The sequence below is a fragment of the Amia ocellicauda genome, chromosome 3 (genome assembly GCF_036373705.1).
Source record: "Amia ocellicauda isolate fAmiCal2 chromosome 3, fAmiCal2.hap1, whole genome shotgun sequence".
NCBI lineage: Eukaryota > Metazoa > Chordata > Actinopteri > Amiiformes > Amiidae > Amia > Amia ocellicauda.
This window is the reverse complement of record NC_089852.1, coordinates 46,447,681-46,470,346: the sequence shown is the minus strand read 5'-3', so window position 1 is coordinate 46,470,346 and position 22,666 is coordinate 46,447,681. Positions and strand designations below refer to the sequence as shown.

The window sequence follows — 22,666 nt, the reverse complement described above, 5'->3', positions numbered from 1 at the left end:
TAACCTCCATACCAATTAACTAAGCTTCATGTGATTGTTTAGTATCTTGTGGTTTCAAAAACCTGAGCATAACATAATGGAGATCAAAGTAGCTTAATCATGAAAAGATCATTTTAATTGTCATTGCAAAAGCGCGGTCTTAGATGAAGTCGCCCAACTCCAAACAGTAATGGTAATTCAACTAAAGATAGTACCTTTTTATTATGAGCTACAAGAAAAGCTATTCATGTTATGAATCTATAACATGACTGAAAGCAATCTCCAAGGTATTACATGATAAAAGGAAAAACTGGGGAAAGGTTAAAATCAAACTGCTAGTGCAAATTAAAAAAGCAATTAATTTGAATTCACAATTCCAGTTCTATACACTTCGATTGAAGAGTGAAAAACGTGATGCAATGATGCAGTTTAATGGGAACACCTCACTTACCTTGCAGGCTTTCAATCTCCCAACAGAAGCTGGGCAGTGTGAAAGATAGCTGTGAGTCATAATATATTTGCTTCCCTACAAGATGAGTTCATCCTGCTGGTAGAGAGGCAAGATTCAGAACACATTTGTGTCTGAAAGCCTCCATGAACCGCCTTGTCATTTGTTGGCGTTTTGAGTGAAAGTTGTGCTGCCTTTTGGGTGACACATTTTTGTGGAAAATGTCAATCAAGTTGCAGTTTTTTGGCTGGGCTGCTTCTTATACCTTGTCTTTGACAAAATATTGTCTTTAAAATTTCAAAACAATAGACTTTAATAGCAGTAGCATTCTAAAACCCACTAATGAGATTTTTAACACCACTCTTGTTTTCACTCAGCTTGTCCTGAATTTTTCTTCAGGTCACTAATATCTCAGGGAGAGTGTTGTCTACATAGCAGTGTTGCCTCCCTTACTTATGTCAATTGGATGCTGCCAAGAACTCTGCATCACAATATGATGAATTACATTTCATGCCCTGCTTTGTACCCTCACCAGGATAAGCAGTTTTGAAAATGGATGGATGGATGGATGGCTGCCCTGCTTTGTTTAAAATTAAAATCGAAAGAAATGTTAAATAAGAATAATAGGTATTACTATTACTACACACACAAATATATATTCCAACTTGGCAAGTAAAAATTGTGCCCATGGTGCTTCTATTAAAGGTGATTTCAGATTATAGCTACTGTACATATATTTGTATCATGGCCTTCCACATGAACTCTTTTTCATATTTGTAATAAAATATTCCAGTTTGAGTTCTAAGTAATGATGTACCTCTGTAAATAAAACATATTTATTTACAATATTTTCTCTCAGAATCCATCACACATCTGCTAGATTACATACCTGAAGTAGCTGACAGGCCTCAACCCCCCACCACCACAACCACACACACACACAAGATTAATGTTCCTCAGCTGTACTGTATAAATCATGCTACTGGATGAATAGAAAAAAATAATTAAAGATGAATTCATGTCCTTTAATTCCATCATCTCTAGATTAATCATCTTGTCAACTCGACGAGTTTTATCAGTGAACACTGTTAACATATTGAATATTTAGCCATATCTAGTATCTGCTTTCAACAGGTATCTACTCAAAAGGTGTAACTGTAGCCGAGTGGGTGGTTACCTAAATGAGCATTGAAAATCCAGAACTTGAATCGGCTGCTCATCAAAAGCATGTTTCACCATATTATAGACCAGGCAAGTTCCTGTGTAATAAGTATTAAAAGACCACATTATTCAAAGTAACAATACCCAATATCCATGCTTAAACTTACACTACATGACCAAAACTATGTGGACACCCCTTCTAATTAGTGGATTCGGCTATTTCAGCCACACCCATTGCTGACCGGTGTATAAAATCAGGCACACAGCCATGCAATCTCCATAGACAAACATTGACAGTAGAATGGGCCGTAATGGAGAGCTTAGTGCCTTTCAACATGGCACTGTCACAGGATGCCACCTTTCCAACACGTCAGTAAGTAAAACTACCGAATGTATAGTGCCAACTGTAAAGTTTGGTGGAGGAGGAATAATGGTCTGGGGCTGTTTTTCATGGTTTGGCCCCTTAGTTCCACTGAAGGGAAATCTTAACGATTTGCACAAAGCAAGGTCCATACATTGTCGAGATCGGTGTGGAAGAACTTGACTGGCCTGCACAGAGCCCTGACCTCATCCCCTTCGAACACCTTTGGGATGAACTGGAATGCCGACTGTGAGCCAGGCCTGATCACCCAACATCAGTGCCCGACCTCACTGATGCTCTTGTGGCTGAAGGGAAGCAAATCCTCACAGCAATTATCCAACATCTAGTGGAAAGCCTTCCTAGAAGAGTGGAGCTGTTGTAGCAGCAAACGGGGACCAACTTCATATTGATGTCCATGATTTTGGAATGAAATGTCCAACCAGTAGGTGTCCACATACTTTAGTCCATGTAGTGTATTTTCAAGGTTAAATCTAAATCTAGTCAGAAATGGAGAGCAATAAAAAACATTTAAATGCATTTGGTACTGTCTGTGCAGAAACTAAATGCTGAAAACATATGATTGCTTGATCAAATAAGAGGAACATATACACTGGATCTGGTTCGTGTCCATATTGTTATTGCAGTTTTAAAATGGTTATGATACACACCTAACTGGGATGATACAGACTAGCATCAAACTGTTACCTATCACTTAAAAGCTAATTTCAAAGCTTTTCAAATGAAGTCATTTTGCAGGTAGGGTCATCAAAGTAATCAGAGATGAGGTGTACACACTGTTTTGATCCTGTCATTATCTATTTATCTCAACAAAGGCCTTCCATATTTAAATGCTGAAGTTTTCTTTTTGGTTGATCAAGCAGTGAAGTATCAAGACAGCAATGTTTTTCTGCAATAAACGTTGGTCTCTCTCATATATATGTATGTATATTTATATATGTTATTATTATTATTATTATTATTATTATTATTATTATTATTATTATTATTATTATTATGACTTTTTCTGGTAAAACAGGTAAAAGCGTGCATAATCACGTAATCGTGATTTCTAGCAGTGTGGCATTTTAGCACACAACACTGTCCTGTGCCCTCAGCTGTTGATCACAAGGACTGTATGTTGTTACGTCCCTGTTTCAGAGAAGGCCCGAGAGATGGTATTCAGAAAATCTCTGCTAATCTGAGCCACCTGCTGTCCATTTGTGCAAATGACAATAAAGAGGGATAGAGCGCCACCCAGTGCCCACTGTAGAAATAACAAGAAAAGGGGCATGAATAATACATCCAAAGTTAATAGAAAGCACACAATTCAATTTTACATCATATCAGATATACAAAACAGTCACGACACTTCTGCATATATTTTATTCAATTCAAATTTCACTCTAGGTTGTTTTTTTTTCATTTGTGGTTTATGTTGCATAAAGTTCAATAAAAAGCAGCTTACAGACTTAAAGACTGAGGCTCTTATTAAAGTAATTAAAACATTTGAATAAAAACTGCACTCTGCTCAGATAGAGCAACGTCTGTTTTATTGTATTTACTTACTTGGTTATTACATTTCTAGAACAACCTTTTTTTGCCTTATAATTCATTTTGAATAATAGCTTATTCATTTGTGGCATTGGCGTGTAAGAAAGCAACAGCTGTAAAAGCTTCATGGTGTTAGCATGAGTCAGACCAGACTTATTCTCCAAACATTTCACTGAGAGCGGATTTATATATAGCATCGTCTACAAAGTATTGCCATCGCATTTACCTAACTACATTTTAAAATATGTTCATATTTAGTCACCAGTTTTCTTGACTCCACTGTATATATTAAAGTAGTGTTGCAAAGTAACTGCTTAGCAATTGGCCACGTTCCTAAAATAATGATTTTGCCTTTTATCACAGGGTTATAAACCAAACTTTCTACTTTCTTTATGTTATTTAATGCGTTATTTTATGACAGTGGGCTATAGATTTCTTGTCTAGTACACTTTTTTAGAACAAATGCCCTTAGAATTGTAGCTTTGCTTCAATTATGTTCTAGTTCAGTTCTTAAATAAATCTTTACTTTGCTTGCAAACTCAGATTACGAGCAGCTGTTACTGAGTTTTGAGTCTGTTAGTCACTTGTCTGTTCTACACACTGAGAAGGAGTTAGAAAGGACTGTGTTTTCTTTAATTGTATGATCTCTTCTGTTACATCATCTCCATTGCTTCTGAATCCCAAAATGTGAACTTAACAATGCAAACATCTTCATGGCGTACATATATTTTGGTTGTTATTGTGTTTGTTGACATTCAAAGTCAAGCAACAAAGACAAACAAACACCCAAACAGATAAAACACAAGAAGAAGAAAAATAAAGAAAAGTGTGATTTAGACATTTGCAAAAATATTAATGGGTTACAATATATATAGTCTGCAACAGATTCCTGCACTGGATCCTATTGGCTCCACAATTTATAGTATCCAATAAGGGCTACCTTGGGAATATAGAATTATTAACATCATATGAGGCCATTTTTATTTTATTTTCTCCATTTTCCCCATAGGAGCAACAACAATGCATCCACTTGTCCTGTTGCTGAACCCCTCAAATAACAGCCCTCTGGAAATGAGCCACCATGCAGTGTCATGTAAACCTTAAGGATGTTTTAGGGTGGTACAGCAGTAGGCTTGATCTTTTCCATGGAGAAATTGCGTTTCAGATTATAGCAGCAGATTCCAGATGGCACTGAGCAGCTGGGAAAGGAGGGGTGGAAATGTTATTTACAGTAGCATGATCTGAGTTAAGCTTTCCACAGACTGAAGAGGCATCCTCTACATCCTTCTACACAATACACAGTGTTTAAACACTTTAACACACAAAAACAATTCCCCTGGATTGTTTGAAAGGAGAGACGCAGTTAACGAAGGTAAATAACTAACAAAATATAAAGTGATAATGCTTCCCTGTCCTTCCTATGAGATGCTGAGGCTCAGTTGTTTTGCAGGGATAGCAATGCTGAAAATAACCAACCAGAATGAGTACAAACCAAAGAGTGAAGGATTACTGGTATATACTTCCTACTGTCAGCAAAATAATGCATTTTTGTTTATCTAGATGCCAAGATAGGTCAAGGATGGAGAATCATGTAAATGATAATTATATTTACAATTATTATTTCCTGCTATATGGTTATGTATTGATGCCTCATGCATTTTATTCAGAGGCAGCCAAAATACATCACTTCTAATCAGCTTGTATTTCAGTAATGCAAACTATTTCCCATTGCTTTCAAACTATATTTACACTCACTTGGGCAGGGCAGAATTTTCCGGATTTGTTTTCATTTATCTGAAATCAGAAACACACAGTATAGAGGAGAAGGATGGGCTTCTGCTGAGAAATATAAAGAGACTGCATAAGTCATTTATTTTGTGTGTCTGGCAATTGCTAAATTACCATACCACAAACAGTCTTATTAGGCTTTTTGGAAAAGATAGTTACATCTGGAAAGAAAAGGTAGCTTTTTATAATATGGAACCAAGGAAGGCACTTCTTTCAACCAAATAACAGGTAGTTGTTTCAGACATTACTGGTCACTGGGAACCAAAACTAAAGGCACAGATAAAACAGTCTGTGTGCTCTTATGATTAATCATTTTCAGGGATTCATATATATATATATATATATATATATATATATATATATATATATATATATACAACGATAAGCCATAACATTATGACCATCTGCCTAAAATTGTGTAGGTCCCCATTTTGCCACCAAAACAGCCCTGACCCATCGAGGCATGGACTCCACTAGACCTCTGAAGGTGTGCTGTGGTATCTGGCACCAAGACGTTAGCAGCAGATCCTTTAAGTCCTGTAAGTTGTGAGGTGAGGCCTCCATGGATCGGACTTGTTTGTCCAGCACATCCCACAGATGCTCGATTGGATTGAGATCTGGGGAATTTGGAGGCCAAGTCAACACCTTGAACTCATGATTCATCAGACCAGGACACCTTCTTCCATTGCCCCATGGTCCAGTTCTGATGCTCACGTGCCCATTGTAGGCGCTTTCGGCAGTGGACAGGGGTCAGCATGGGCAGCCTGACTGGTCTGTGGCTACGCAGCCCCATACGCAACAAACTGTGTGTTCTGACACCTTTCTATCAGAACCAGCATTCACTTTTTCAGCAATTTGAGATACAGTAGCTCGTCTGTTGGATCGGACCACATGGGCCAGCCTTCTCTCCCCACGTGCATCACAATGAGCCTTGGCCACCCATGACCCTCTTTTCCTTCCTTGGACACTTTTGATAGGTACTGACCACTGCAGACCGGGAACACCCCACAAGAGCTGCAGTTTTGGAGATGCTCTGACCCAGTCGTCTAGCCATCACAATTTGGCCCTTGTCAAAGTCGCTCAGATCCTTATGCTTGCCCATTTTTCCGGCTTCTAACACATTAACTTTGAGGACAAAATGTTCACTTGCTGCCTAATATATCCCACCCACTGACAGGTGCCATGATAATGAGATTATCAGTGTTATTCACTTCACCTGTCAGTGGTCATAATGTTATGGCTGATCTATATATGTATGGTGATATTTGTTTCTATAATAATTTTATGTTCTGTTATTTTTGTAAATATAAGATTAAAAATATGATAACATTATTTTACACAGTACACAGTAATGCAATATTCATGATTACAAATATGCTGAAGTATTTTGGGGTTTGGAGCCAAATCTGACAACATTTAAATGGTGTCTCGCTGAGTATAAAGTTTGGAAGTCCTGCCCTACACTTTGCTCTACTGAGGGGGAACTGTTTCTTTAGTGGACGATCACAATGTTATCCTCTCTCGGGTTTCATAAAATAAATCAGCAGGAAGGAGCTAGAACGGTGTGAACAAAGGTCTGTGGAAAATGAATAGGTTCTTTCTCAGAACAAGGTTAATTCTAGCATTTGAGATTAGGAAACTGATAATTCTAGTTAATAGTCAGCAGTACAATTTGCTTGGAATCCAGCAACAAGAAGAGTTAAAATAAAGTGTATGCCTTTAACTCCAAGAAAATCCAGTGTCCAATGGATTGTGAATATGGTACTTGCACTTGTTAAACATTCCACTTTATATAACCCCCAATTATATCTCCCTCAATGTACACTACTTCGAGAAGTCAGGTTGCCATTGCGTCACTTCTAACGCATTACATTTGGTTTGGGTTAAGTTTCATGCGTAATTTGTTCCAAGGTAGTGCTTCAATCTTAGAAACAGAGCAGAAATGTGAACTAAAATCGTTTTTGAAATTAAATGCAGCTTGGAAAAATAATGCATGCACAGACAAACAAAGGCTTGTCCACTGTTTTATTAATGTATTTTTTCTGTGTTTTGCACAACAAAGCAACTGAAAATGCAAATATGAAAGTAGCTCTACCACATTTCTAAACAAGTGAAGGCCTAACTGCATTAAGCATTAAGGAATTCAGTAATGCACGTTTTCCTGCTTGACTTTTCGCCAAAACCACAATACGACTGTGGTTGCCAATAGTATGAATTCCTGTTTTAATGAATAGGAATGCTTATAGGGCTGTGCTTACATCCTTTGAATCAAGCCAACTGTAATAAGATCCTTTTTTTTCCCTCACAGTGCCAGAGTTGTCACTGTCAGTATATAATGAGTCTTTTTTCAGTATAAACAATGGCCTGGATTTTTGTGTATTCATCATGTGATTGTCGGTGGGTGTACTTAAAAATATTGAATGAAGGAAAAACAGCTTGATCCACATTGGAAAATGTCCAATTTAGTTGAACTAAAGTTCAGATGATGTTTTATACATACATATAACGAGACTGCAACTCTGTGACTCTTCACAACAAATACTAAATTACAAAATATATCACAAAAACTAGTGGGACAAATAACAAATGCTCCTCACATTGTATTAGCAGGGTATACAGGCAGAACCTGGTCTTATTGCAGGAACCCTTTTGATAGATACTGTTCCACTGTAACACTGCTCCTAGTTTAATGAGAAACAAGCTGTTCTCTGCAGTTTTGTCCTGATTTTGCCACTCCATTGTATCCCAGAAGTGCTCTATAGGTTGACTGTATTTTTGTATTGTACCATATTCTTTTTAAAACACTGTTACACTTACAGATCTGTGATGCTGGATTTTATTGGGAGGTCTCCATGCCCTCTTGATAAACTTCTGGCCCAGTCTAATATCTCCCTGGTGGTTAGAAAACTAATCATATAGCATCTGACATCTGGTGCAATGTATGCTTAGAGAAGGGAGGCTGTGTTATTTGTTGCATTAATGTAGTGGAATTCACACAACATTTGTGTAGTACATTATTTCAGTAATATTGTAAAAAGCGAGACAGCACAACTCATAACAGCTCCTGTGCAAATACAAAATCAGCAAAGAGTGTGCAATCTCGGTGATTATTAAGATTAGTGTGTCTGCATTTTTAATTTACTGTATTGTGAATGGGGATTACAAGGCCAGACATCAGAATATATTATGCATATGTGGGAGACATAAGGAGTTTTGAAAAAAACAAAATCCATAGATACACAGACAAACAAATTACATCACAACATTAGATCAAACTGTTTTAAACATCTGTAAAGGCCAATGTATTGTAGAACCTGTTTCCCCACCCCCTCCCCTTCAGTTTTATTTATCTTTTTTTTTTTTTTTTAAGTAACCCTAAAGACCTACATCAGATTACTTAAAGAGTATAGCAATTAAGATCTAAGTTTCCCCTGTGGTGAAATTCAGGTCATGTTATATTCATTCATTAAACAGTTCTATAATTTTGCAATGGCCTGGAGAATGTGGCTGGAATAATTATGTAGATATTTTATACACCATCCTGGAGACATCAGAGGGTTACTGCATCCGTTTATTAAGACACAGTCTGCTGATAAAGAACACTGCTTGGAAAAGTGAAGCAGTTTTAGGGATAAGCAGGACCAAGTCCATTAAACCCATTTTCCTATAAGCCCCTAAGCTTTAGAAAGACTGGAACACCAGACTAAATTAACCGATTGCAGCTCTATGTTCCATCTGCTACCTCTTTCAGGAATGATGGCAGAGGATTTGTTCCAGTTTTAATGATGGCAGCCTCCCCCAAAAAACAAGATAGTTCTGCAGACCCCTTAACTTTTAGGCTGTGTCAATGTCACTGACCAATAAGTATAAGTGAATGAAAAATAGTTTAAACTAGATCAGCAGTTTCAATCTAACACAAACGTCGGCGCAGACCCAAGTCTAGAGTCGCGTTCGTGTAGCGCAAAATGCCGAAATCCTCCGCGGATCTGCGCTGCTCCACCAATGGGATCGGTGGGATTCTGCAGATCTGCGCAGACTTGCTGGGACCCGTGTCGCCAGAGCTGCAAGGTGAGGTAAAAGACCTACTTGATATTCAAGCATAGATTCAAAATATCAAAATATTCAAATTACCGCCTGTTAAGAGCATTGACATAGCAATAAATGGCTTCTTAGGTCATTTGCATTTCACTCGTATTTTCTTCTCAGTAAGTGCACTTCCTAAAATATAATTATATGACTTCACTGACGTAACACAAACACAAATGCCTCTGAAGTCGTGTACTGATCACGTCATTTTTGTTTGTTTTGTAAGATATATTGTACATATGGAGCTCAGTAGCTATAATTATCAAGCCTGCTGTTATACATGGATTCGCACAGACCGGTCCTTCAGTGCCCCTTGTCCAATGGGTTGCTTTTGCAAGGCAACTGTGCCCACAGGAGGGAGCCACAGTTTATTTAAAATAAATCATAGGCTTCAATTTCACAATAATCAAATGTTGCCGGAGAAGGCTTAACATGAACAGACCTCATGTCAGATCGAAACGCGCAGTTAACTGTGGAAGACTGTTTACAGGTTTGGGGATTTAGGGCCTGAGATAACAAGCACTTGCATTGCGCTCATGTGTCAATCCCAACTGCAGCAACTCCGGTCATCTCCGTGTAGCACAGATTTCCGCAGATCTGCGCGGGTCTGCGCTGCTACACCAATGGGATCGGTGGGATTCTGCAGCTCTGCGCAGAGCTGCGGACATCTGCGCGACAAGAACCTCCCTTCTCTGCCGCCCACGTCATTGCACACCAGAGCGTCTCTCTGCGGCCATGGTAACATCGCTGTGTAACGGACTGCGGCACAAACAGACAGAAATAAGCGGTTCCTGCTGAGGTAAAATCTTTATAGTTTCACTTTCATCCGTTCAAAAGAACTGCATGGGACGGTATTAACAACCACACGTACTGTACATAAGGGGCGAACTTTAAAATGCATTAAACCCTTGGTTCAATTGTGTTGCAAAGCATTTAGTCGCTCTGTGGCCTAAATAAGGTGCTATGTGGCGCGAAGCATTGTGGGTATTGTTGTTCTTTATACAGACAAACAGAATGAATGCGAACGAGAAAGTCTCTGTGCGGAACTACATATTCCGCGTCGCACGACTCGTGTATGAAATCGATCGATGCAGGGGTGCTTTATTTCACACATTTGTGTTTTGTATATATTTTGCAGAGCAAAAATACATTGCTCAGTAGCATCGTGGTTATTTACTACATATTAATTTAAAAGTAGAACGCCATACACGAATATCTTATTTTTCGCTGTATATCGGTACCAGTGAATTGTTGTAACCGATACTATGCTTGCACACAATTGCGAGCTTGAACTGAAAATTAAGAAACGGAAGGTTTTAACTTTTAATAAATATTGTGTGTTTTGTTTAAATTGGTATTGAGGGTGGTTAATGTTTCTCATTTTGGATTATGCATTATTCATTCATGAAACAACGCTCTGCAACAATAGCATAAATAGATCTAAAATAAATAGTAAACCAGCTACATTTCTGTTTACCACTCGATTTAGTTGTATTATTGTTTCTTATTTGATCCATTATTACTTACAATATACAGTGTATACTGAGCACAGATTACTGTGCTATTGTTTTTTTAGATTTGAATTTTAATGATGAAACGGAAATGCTTAATCACGGGTTGACCCTGACCTAGTAATCGGAATGAAACAGTAGAGCATTATTAAGCATTATGATTAAGGAATTATATGTGTATGTGTGTGTGTGTACATATATACATACATATACACTGAACAAAAATATAAACTCAACATGTAAAGGGTTGGTCCCATGTTTCATGATTCAGGATCCCAGACATTTTCCATATGCAGAAAACGCTTATTTCTCTCAAATGATGTACACAGATTTGTTGACATCCTTGTCAGTGAGCATTTCTCCTTTGCCAAGATAATCCATCTGCCTGGCAGGTGTGGCAGATCAAGAAGCTGATTAAACAGCATGATCATGACACGGGTGCACCTTGTGCTGGGGACAATAAAAGACCACTATAAAATGTGCAGTTTTGTCACACAACCCAATACCACAGATGTCTCAGTTTTGAGGGAGTATACAATTATCATGCCGACTGCAGGAATGCCCACCAGAGCGGTTTCCAGAGAATTTAATGTTAATTTCTGTACCGTAAGCCACCTCCAACGTCGTTTTAGAGAATTTAGCAGTATGTCCAACCGGCCTCACATCCACAGACCACTTGTAACCATGCCAGCCCAGGACTTCCACATCCAGATTCTTCACTGCAGGATCGTTTGAGACCAGCCACCTGGACAGCTGATGAAACTGGGGGTTTGCACAACCAATCATTTTCTGCAAAAATGATTAGAAACCATCTCAGGGAAGCTCATCTGTGGCTCGTCGTCCTCACCAGGGTCCTTCATCCGACTGCAGCTCTGGTGAACATTCCTTAAGACAGCATGTTGGCACACTCCCTTAAAACCTGAGACTTGAAATCCATAGATCAGGGCCTAATTAATTTATTTAAATTGACTGATTTTCTTATATGAACTGTAGGGTAAGTGTACCTATTATACCCACCAAAATCAAAAGACATAATTCACTGGTTTCTGGAAGAGAAGCGATGAAAAAATGAAAGATTAATCTCACAAGTGAAGTTATATCACTACACTTTTATATTTTCAAAATAAAACATTAAGATTAGTGAAAATGTGAAAAGTCCTGACTGGGCTTTATGGGTAGACGATTAAGCCCATGTATGTTCCAAATAAGCCCACTAAATGAGTTTTGTCAATACATCTATTTTAATTAATTGATTAATAGGTCTAAACATTTGAATACATTTCCTCCACAGGAAAAAAACAGTGTTAACTGTTAAAATCAATTTAAAAAATAATTTCAGTTCATCATGTCTTTTTACATACACAGTACCTATGTAAGTGGGCTTAAAATGAGCACACTGGGCTTAATTGGAACAACTGTAGAATTTGGTAAAAAATACATTTTATACAACTAAAACCTATTATGTATTTAGAAACCAATTGTTTTGGCTATAAATAAATACTTTAGACTACAACATTATGCAAAATGTAATATTATCTTGATTTAATAAATTAATCTTACTTTTATTTATATTTTACTCTGAAGCACTGTTTTTGAGGTATGATACCCTTTAAGCTCACCTTGGAAAACTATGAATTTTACAAAAACTATAGGATATGTACTAGGATAAGTTAATTTAAGATTAATATAGGGCAAAATGCACTGGAAAATGGAAGCCAGTAATACTTGTGATGTATTATATTGGTGTTGCGTACAAACTTAGCATGTTGACTGTGACGTGGTACTATCGTGAACTCACTAAACCAATCTTTTGATTTAGCTGGAAACTATTATTAATATCACCGTTCTCTGTTTTGCTATGAATAGCAAGAATATATGCTGTACATAGAATCTCTTAAATGTTATTTAAAAAATATTCAGACCCTTCCTATGGTGTTTTAAACTTATTAACTATGATAAACTACAGTAAATGTCAGGAAGAACTAAAGAGAAAAAACTAAAATATATTCATCATATGTGTATTCAGACCCGTCAACTCAATATTTGGTGGAAGCAACTTTGGTAGCAATACAGCCGCAAGTTTTTATGAGTAACTGCACAATGTCTTGGTGCAGTTTTTCCAAAAACATTGGACACTTGCACACTGTCTTGTGTGTCCCTTGAAAGCTAATTCTAAGGCTTTCTGCCATTTCCTATGGTAACCTCTTTAGCCATTACTTTCCAAATTCTTTCTTTTTTTCTCCTTAGGTATTATACAGGGTGACTGAATAATTAACAGTATTTGAAGTGGAACTGGAACATGTTTTGATGAAGACAATAAGACCAGTGGATACATGTCTGCAAGTTCGTGGAGACCATTTCCAACATTTACTGTAAGCTGAACAAGGTAAATCATTGGAAATTGTTTGCATGTGCACATGGATTTTCCAGCACCCATATGTATGTGTGTGTAATATATCAGCAGCAGCAGCAGCCTTCATCAATCCACTGCTAGATGACGGTCTCTCCAAGACATTTCCACTTGTTTATTTTTAACATTTTTTTCCAGATCACACCAGCATAGCTTCTTATTTCATAATCACATCTTTTATGTGGTAATTTTCTAACTCATTTCTATTCTCTTGGGATCCATTCTATAGCTTGTTTTGTCCATCTTTGGTCTGTTCTTCTTGTAATGTGTCCAACTTATTGCAATTTTAATGTTTTCACTCTTTCAATGATGTCACATACTTTTGTTCATTATTGGATCAATTTATTTGTTATTGTCTCTTCTTGTTATTCCAAGCAGGCATCTTTCCGTGCGTCTTTGTGTTGTTTGCAGTTTCTGCATCACTTTTGTGTTTAGTGAACAGGTTTCAGAGCCATTAGTGAGCACTGGTGGTATGCGTTGTTCAAATAGTTTTCCCTTCAGGCAAATGGGTAGATTTCCTTTTAATAGTATGCTGTTCCTTCCAAATGTACTCCATGTCATTTTCACTCTTCTTTTGATTTCTTCAGTAAGTTCTCCATATATATCTGTGTGAAAAAGAGACGCTTCATCCAACAGTGGATTGATATAGGCTGATGATGAAAACTGCTCCAGCCTGCAAAAGTATGTCATAGGAAATTGTACCTTGAATCTTCAATATTTTTAACCATAAAATAATGGTGTAGGCTACCTGTCTAATTAATGAAATAACTAGGTTAATAGAGTAATTGGAAATAAAAACAGAACTGGAACACACAACCCCTTGAACTGAGCTTGAGACTCTTGCTATAGAGCACACTCAAAACTAAAAGAAAATGTCTTTTATTATTTTTACAGGTCATTTTTAATTTTTTTTATGTGCCAAAAGAATGCAAATATTTAATATATTTCTTGAAATGTGTATGTTGTGTGACAACTGTAAGTCCTAGGAGAGAGTGTCCGCTAAGAAATGAATAATAACCAACTAATAAGTAGAACAATAATGAACTGTCATGGGAATGAGGATGACTCTGCAGAGACTATTCTTGCTGCATGGCACACTGCACTGTGGGAGGGTGTAGGGACTGCAGCAGACATTAAGGCTGCTTTAGGTTGATTATAAATGTCTCTTTTGTATGTTGTCGCAGTGTCTCTGGTAATTCAGTGTATTTTCTAATGCGAGGAGAGACCCAACCATATAGCATCGATAGTGTGTGATTGTATTTATCCCTTAGGTGGAATTTTAAGTGCTGAGTTTTTATGTTTTTTGTTTATTTTCAGATTCACAGAGCAATATGAATTTGCCAGAGATTTGTGACAATGCTAAGAAAGCTAGAGAATATGCTCTACTGGGGAATTATGACTCTTCTATGGTGTACTACCAGGGAGTGATTCAGCAGATCCACAAACACTGCCAGTCCCTGCGAGATCCGGCCCTCAAGGTCAAATGGCAGCAGGTGAGTTCAGTGCTGGTCACAATTGGGCTCTGTCCACAGTATAGGGCTGGCAGAATCAAGTGTTTGCTTCTGAGCAGGCAAGCAAAAAGGCCATATCTTGTGGGTGGAGGGGGAACGTGAACTGAAGGACTGGGGCTGTTTTATTGGTGAGGAGGCAATAGGGTAATAGTGCAATCAGGGAATTTTCCCTTCAAATCAACAACATCTTTTCAATACAGGTGCGACAAGAGTTAGTGGAAGAGTATGAACAAGTGAAGAGCATCATGAACGCACTGGAGAGCTTTAAGATCGACAGACCTGTAGACTTCCCGACCCCACAGCCAGAGGAATCCCCACGGGACCCTGTGGTGTGGCCTCCCCCAACTCCCGCAGAGCACAGGTGACTGAGTACACACATTCCTCTCTGAGGCCTCACAACACTTAATGCTCAGATATCTGGGAAGTTCAAACGGAATGCCACACTTATTCAGGGTTCATTGGTGTGTTTGGAGTATTACAACTACATAAACCTTTTACTTATAACCAGCTTTAAAGATTCTGTGGTCTGGGAACAATCATCATTTCTATTACAAATGACTAATGATAATCCAAATGCACATTAACAACACAGTAATAAAAGTACAAGTCTGTCGTGAATGATATGTTAGTAGTGTATTTCAATACAATGATTTAATTGTGGAGTTGATATAGAAATAAAGGCAACATTCTTCTACATTGCACAATATACAGCCAGCAAAGGAACCGAGAGCTTGGGTGCAAGTTAAAAAACCCCAACGTACTGTGCCCCTCCGGAATGTAGATTGACACCCCTGAATTAAATGTTGCAGTAATCTTAATTGAACTTGTTCCTTGGTCTGCTGATAACACAGAGCTCCCAGCCAGGTGAAGCGTCCCAATAGAGAAGTGAAGCCACTGAGGAAAGACTCCCCTGTGGTCCAGCACCGGGGGCCTGTGGGCCGGGCCCAGCCAATAGCCAAGGGAGACAAGCCCAGCACCAGAGAGAACAAGGACTATAGGACTAAAGCCAAGGATGACAAGGTGAGCGTCTTATGTCTGAGTTTTATCTGTGATGAGAGAAAGTGTGGATCCTCTCAGCTGATTATTAAAACCTATGTATGTGAATAAATAAGCTGAAAAGTACATTTTTACTTGTTTCCAGGGTAAGAAGAACCCCCTGGATGGCGCAGGGGAAGGGGAGCTGAAGAAGTTCGATGGCACCGGGTATGACAAAGACCTAGTCGACGCGCTAGAAAGGGACATCGTGTCCAGGAATCCCAACGTGCACTGGTGCGTGCGACTTCCTTTTCTGTTCCCTTAAAGATGAGTTCTGAGTTTTTCCCAATGCTGGGGACCATATCTGAATTGGTATTCAAAAAATGCTGAAGGGTTTGTTAATCCTTGTCAAGCTTCGAATTATAGATATTGTAACACTGGAGGGGGCTGGTCGTCTCCCTGCTCTGGGAGACCACCATTTTGCTCCACTAAATTGGTCCGGACGCCACTGCCAGGGCACATTAAAATATGTTACCTTAACAGCTGTACTTTTAGGCACCCTGCACTATTGTCATTTTTATTATTGATAACCATGACACATTTTCTGGTATTTAATGAGAAAAAAAGAGGTCCATTGTGACCTCGTAGATTTGTATGGTTATGATTAATGATTAATAAGTAATTTTGATAAGCCAAAACATCGTTTTCTGAGCGTCAGTTACCAGAGAACAAATATCTGGTGGCACTGACTGCGATGCTTGTGCTATGCAGGGATGATATAGCTGATCTGGAGGATGCCAAAAAGCTGCTGAGAGAAGCTGTGGTGCTGCCCATGTGGATGCCAGATTTCTTCAAGGGCATTCGAAGGCCTTGGAAGGTAAAGAGTTTTATCTTTAAGGAAACCCTGTCCACTACAGAGTGGACAAAAGAAAAACACACACACTAGGAGGCACTAGCAATGAAAAGACAGTGACATACAAATGTAACGCACTGTGATCATGGTATAGAGGCAAATTTGGTGGGAAGATTAAATCAAGTTCAGCTCTATGAGCCATATTGAAAGTTTTTGAAACTTAATGGTCTAATTGTTCCTCTCAAACTGTTATATTTGAATATACGTGTACATTTCTTATTTAAAGTTTATTTCAAATCCTCAGCAAAACAGAAATATTAATATTACAAAATACAGGGAAACATGTCCTATTTCCTATCCATTACTTGTAATATTAATAATTTTGTTTAAACCTTAAAAACTTTAAGCATGAAATGGACCAGTATGTTCAAACATAACACATAACACATCTGATAAAATAACATTCCAGTAATAACTTAGCAGAGAAATAATTTAAAAATGGCTTTTAATGAAGGGAATTCAATGGGTACCTGCATTGCTGGAAAACATTATAAGTACTGTGCATGACCACATGAAAAATACCATAAATCTAAATCTATTAATCTGTTGTTGTTTTTTAACATGATTTATAACTGTCTGTTAAAGGCAGATCTTATTTGTATTTTAAAAAGTTAAAGAAATCAATTGTTTTAGTGCAATACTGTGTTGTACTTGGTCAGTAATATTTTTGTCCAGCAGGTGGACCTGTTGTAGAAGAAAAAAGGACTAGATTCACAAAGCAGGCACATCAGTAATCTAAATCATAACATATTGCCCATTGTGGCATATTATATGGGGGTTATTTTTCATAATCATGCAAATTAAATGTCTCCTCTTTTCATAAGTGGCAGGCATTCACATTTCAAAATTTTCTTAATTAATATCTGGGGTTTGGTCTAACTTGTGAAACAAGTTTCAAACCACTTAGAGCAATACATTCTAGAAATAATTAAGACAGAGATAGAAAGCAAAGCAATCATGAGAGAGAAACGCCAGCTTTGATCGATTAGATAGATTATATCTGTCTTACTGGCTTTCCATTTTGATATTTAAAAAATCCTACTTCGTAATTATGTCTAAATGAGTGACATATTTCATTACATTACTGATGACTGACTTCAGCTACTACATTACGATACTGAGTACTGTCTTCAGCTGTTATGCTCTTCACAATATTTTTTGTTCAGCTGTGAGATCAGCACATCAGACTTAAAACTGACATTCACTGAGTTACCGATTCATCGGGCTCCTCATGTGACCATTTTCAAACCTAAAAGGTGGTAAACAGACACAATGTCTTATTCCTGTTTACCTCCGGAATCCATCCCTGACCCACAGCAATTCTTATTTATGTTGTTTCCAGGGAGTACTTATGGTTGGCCCACCAGGTACTGGCAAGACAATGCTAGCCAAGGCTGTAGCCACTGAGTGTGGAACGACATTTTTCAACGTGTCCTCTTCAACACTCACATCTAAATACAGGGGAGAGTCGGAGAAACTGGTCCGGCTCCTGTTCGAAATGGTGAGTGTGGACATCGTGCCTTGATAACATGGAATTTTGTGTATTGCGATCTTCATGTCTCGATCATCTGTTTCAGCTTATTCTCTAGCATATGCTGGGGTAGTTGGGGTTGAGAGGAAGTGTTTGGTTTTCTTTGACAGCTGTAAGATGCCCTGGCTACGGCCTTCTGCTGATAAATTATGAATAATAATAAATCGTATGCATGGTTATGGAATATAAATATGACTCCCTTTATCCCACCTTCTGCTCTAACCAGATGAATGTGAAAGCTGAGGTCAGAAGGAAATCCCTTACTTTTTTCCACCCCTTTTTCTGCCTGAACAGGCCCGATTTTATGCACCCACAACAATCTTCATTGATGAGATCGACTCCATCTGCAGTCGCAGGGGTACGTCTGATGAGCACGAAGCCAGCCGCAGAGTGAAATCTGAGCTGCTCGTACAGATGGATGGTAAGAAATAAGGAGACATTTTAATGCATCCGGAGAGGGAATGGAGAAGGAGTCTATATCTAAAGACACAAAGATCCATAATCATTAATAAGTGTTTCCATGCAAATTGTGTCACTGATGGGATCACACGTTTTGTGCACCTTGCATTTTCACTACCGTTATTGATGGGGCTGTATTGCCTCTTCATCTGAACTGAACGATTTCCCAAACCAGATTAGCTTACAATCCAATTTAAAGACACGGCCTTGTACTTTGCAAGCAGCTGGAAAGCCCGTAGGTTCTGTACTGTATTTTGTTGTTTCTCAAGAAAACAATCTGTAAAATGTAGGAATTCGTATTTAATCTGCTGGTCTTTCTCACGATATATGTTTGACCATCTTTGGAAAATCTGACCCATGGTGTACAACCAGCAAAATCAGTGTTGTACATGTCAGACGTATACACAAATCAATAGGGTCTAATATTCTGTTACTAGGAAATTACTATTTAAAAAAACAAATGTGTTTTACAGGGGTTGGAGGGGCATTAGAAAATGACGATCCTTCAAAAATGGTAATGGTATTAGCTGCGACCAACTTCCCCTGGGACATTGATGAGGCACTGAGAAGAAGATTAGAGAAGAGAATATACATTGCATTGCCCACAGGTTAGTTGCTTTGTTTGTTTGTTTTTGTTTTTCAGTGCTTCGTTATTATTGCCAATTAACAGAAAAATGTTCATGCACTTTTAATAATACAAAAAAAAATCTTGTATATCCAGATCATTAATACTAAAAGCACAAGAAGAGATTAATTTTCCCAGAGTCCTTATGCTACCGAAAAGTCTAACAATGTCTCCTGGCATACACATGCAAAACTAGCAAAGTGAAGCCACAGTGAAGGCTTTTTTCAAATCTAATGACTTATTTACTGGTTTCCCGGCACATTCCTGGCTTCAGGATGTCCTTTGGAGCTGGGCCAGATCAAGATGAGTGGAGTCTGTTTCTGACGTTTCAGCTAATAATGCAGTTTTATTTCACTACCAGCGATAGGCAGAGCTGAGCTGTTGAAGATCAATTTACGAGAGGTGGATTTGGCCCCCGATGTTGACCTTGCCCTCATTGCGGAGAAGATTCAGGGATATTCCGGGGCTGACATCACAAACGTCTGCAGGTTTGTGTTCTAATCACCCTTTCCCAGTGTTGCTTCTAGAATAGCAATTTTTTGTATGGCTGACTCTATGGTCCCAATTTTACCCTGACCGGTTTTAATAATATACAGTGAGGGGAAAAAAGTATTTGATCCCCTGTAGATTTTGTACGTTTGCCCACTGACAAAGAAATGATCAGTCTATAATTTTAATGGTAGGTGTATTTTAACAGTGAGAGAAATACTTATTTCCCTCATTAACATGCAAATCAATTTATAACTTTTTTGAAATGCATTTTTCTGGATTTTTTTGTTGTTATTCTGTCTCTCACTGTTAAAATACACCTACCATTAAAATTATAGACTGATCATTTCTTTGTCAGTGGGCAAACGTACAAAATCAGCAGGGGATCAAATACTTTTTTCCCTCACTGTACTTGTAGCACATGTTTCGGAGAGTTTCGTAGCTGTACTAATACATTGGCTTAATGTGCCGTCATATTCTTCATCCCATTTGGAAAATTAATGACACAACAAATGTTCATTAGCAGAAAATTGTCTCTACCGGAAAGAGCACCTGAGTAATTAGCACTTATAATGCTTTCACAGCGTTAATTTGTATCTCATAAATCACAGCTCACCCACTTTTTTCTAATTCCAGCGCTGTAGTCAGTTGAGATTTTTCATTTCTTAGTGCTGTATCAGAGCCCAGGTTTAACGATTATGTGAAGAATACAAAAATATATATTTTTTTCCTTGGGAATACTATCCTTCCATGCAATAATTATTTTCCAGGGCTTGGCATTGAAGCCCAAGGAAGAATGCTACTGGTTCAAGTGGTTGAAGGTCATAGCTCTTTCTGTGCATATCTTAGCATTATATAACTGAACAGCTGGACAGGGAGAATAGGTTATGCAATAGAATAAGGATATTTATTTTTCAGTCCCTTTCATTTCAAGTGCTTTTATTCCTCCTCGTTGGTGCAGGGATGCGTCCATGATGGCCATGAGGCGGCGTATCCAGGGTCTGAGCCCGGAGGAGATCCGCGCGCTGTCCAGAGATGAACTGCAGATGCCAGTGACCATGGAGGACTTCGAACTGACCCTGAAGAAAATCTCCAAGTCCGTCTCCGCCGCGGACCTAGAGAAGTACGAATCCTGGATGGCGGAGTTCGGGTCGGTGTAGGAGAGAGCTGTGGAGACGGTGTGCTCCTGTGTGCTCCTGTGGGAAAGGGAGTACGTCTGTGGTGTGTCCATTACCTGCGGTCTTGGAGTGCCCTGAACAACATAAACAACTCACTCCAGCCTCACCCAGATGTATCGTCTCTTCTTTAATGTTTACTTGAAAGGGAACCACTTTTTTATGTACTGTAACATACTAACTTTTTTAAAAGCATCTTTTTGTTGTGTTTTAAATGATGAAAATAAGAGAACAGTGAGCAGGTACTGGTTGTCAGTTAGGGCAGAGGCTCCCAAACTGGGGTCTGCGGAACACTAGGGGTCCGTGAGGGAGTGCTAAGGGGTCCACGGCCAACCCCCCCCACCCACCGTATTATTTTAAAATGCGGTCTGAAACTGTCAGTCAACCCCTCGCTTTCGCATGTTGTTGCGTTCGCCCCCCGCTCTCACACGTTTTTACCATCAGCCCCCCCACCCCTTCTCACACTTGTTTACCGTCCTGTCCCCCCGTTCTCAATATTTTTTACTGGCCCCCCTCCCCGCTCTCACACATTAGTACCGTCACCCCTCCCGTTCTCAAGCGTTTCCCTGAGTTAGGGAACTATTGACAGGTATTGTTGGTGTAGTGTGAATGTGGTTAAATTTCTCATATGTTTTGAACTCTATTCAGAACATCTTTCTCTTGAAGGACACGTAACACACAATGCTAATTATGTTTTCAGTCTGTTATGTTTTAATTTGTATTTTAATTTGCCTCACCTTTTCAAATGTTTTACCCAAATATAGCTTGTTTTCTTATAAACGGAAGGCAAATAAAATAAAATACAATATTAATTGTGTATTGTTTCCATCCTAAATGCTATATTTGTATATAGACAGGAAAATATCACAGTAAATAACTTGCATGTGCTATTAGACAGTTCTTCAAGACTAAAGCTATGAAAATAATCAGGCAAACTGTTTCTTAGTTCTCTTTTTGTCATAAATGGTCATTTCTCACTGTCAGCTAATTACTAAATGTTCTGTTTTTGTGTATTGATGCTGGTCAATCTGCAGGACATGTTTCACTGGATTCAAAATAAAAATACTGTTTACATTATGATTATTATTCTAGTTTTAGAATGCTACCATTAAATAGACGAACCTTTAATGTCCTTTCTTCACACAACTATCTCAGCCCCCATATCTTTTCTATTAGATGGGAGTGCCAGCAGCACCACTAGGTTTGGTATGGGTGCCAAGTGAGCAGAGCTGTATGATAATAATAAGGCTCATACATATATAAATGGCATTTCATATGTATGCATTCTGTATATTTTACATTAGAAGTTGCCATAATGCACACAACTAGCCTAAACTACTTCCCTGAACATGAGTGTACTGTGACATATTATTTAATTCAGGTTAGATTGGTCACATTTGTAAAAAAAAAAAAGAAAAAAAACTCCAGTCAAAACTTTATAGTGTATGTACAGACACAATAGGAGAGTTAATAATCTACAATGAAGACATAACACTCCTTATCATTTGGGGCTTTGCTTGAGAGAGTTATTAAGCAGAGGCTGTAAATGAAAATAATGCAGTTGCTCTCTACCAACAATGGAATCAGAAATGTATACTCGGTTTTAAGGAAGGAGCAGCAGAGTTGCCAGTTTGTTGTCGTGACTCTGACACAATTAGCATGATTTACATTTTTAAATATGCTAATATTGAGA

General features: G+C 38.4%; 1 protein-coding gene across 2 annotated transcripts; it reads left to right on the top strand.

The window, feature by feature from the left end:
* Positions 1-10,100: 10,100 nt before the first annotated feature.
* Positions 10,101-22,050, top strand: katnal1 (katanin p60 subunit A-like 1). 2 transcript variants are annotated; one of them, XM_066699700.1, is made up of 13 exons: positions 10,101-10,173; positions 13,133-13,271; positions 13,883-13,976; positions 14,613-14,788; positions 15,007-15,167; positions 15,658-15,826; positions 15,948-16,075; positions 16,553-16,658; positions 18,037-18,195; positions 18,520-18,646; positions 19,158-19,292; positions 19,671-19,797; positions 20,760-22,050. In XM_066699700.1, exons 3-13 carry the CDS (start codon positions 13,949-13,951, stop codon positions 20,956-20,958), a joined length of 1,515 nt encoding a protein of 504 aa, XP_066555797.1. In that variant the 5' UTR covers positions 10,101-10,173; positions 13,133-13,271; positions 13,883-13,948; the 3' UTR covers positions 20,959-22,050. The 2 variants fall into 2 exon arrangements, with proteins under 2 accessions (XP_066555797.1, XP_066555798.1); XM_066699701.1 differs by lacking the exon at positions 13,883-13,976.
* The last annotated feature ends 616 nt before the right edge of the window (positions 22,051-22,666 follow it).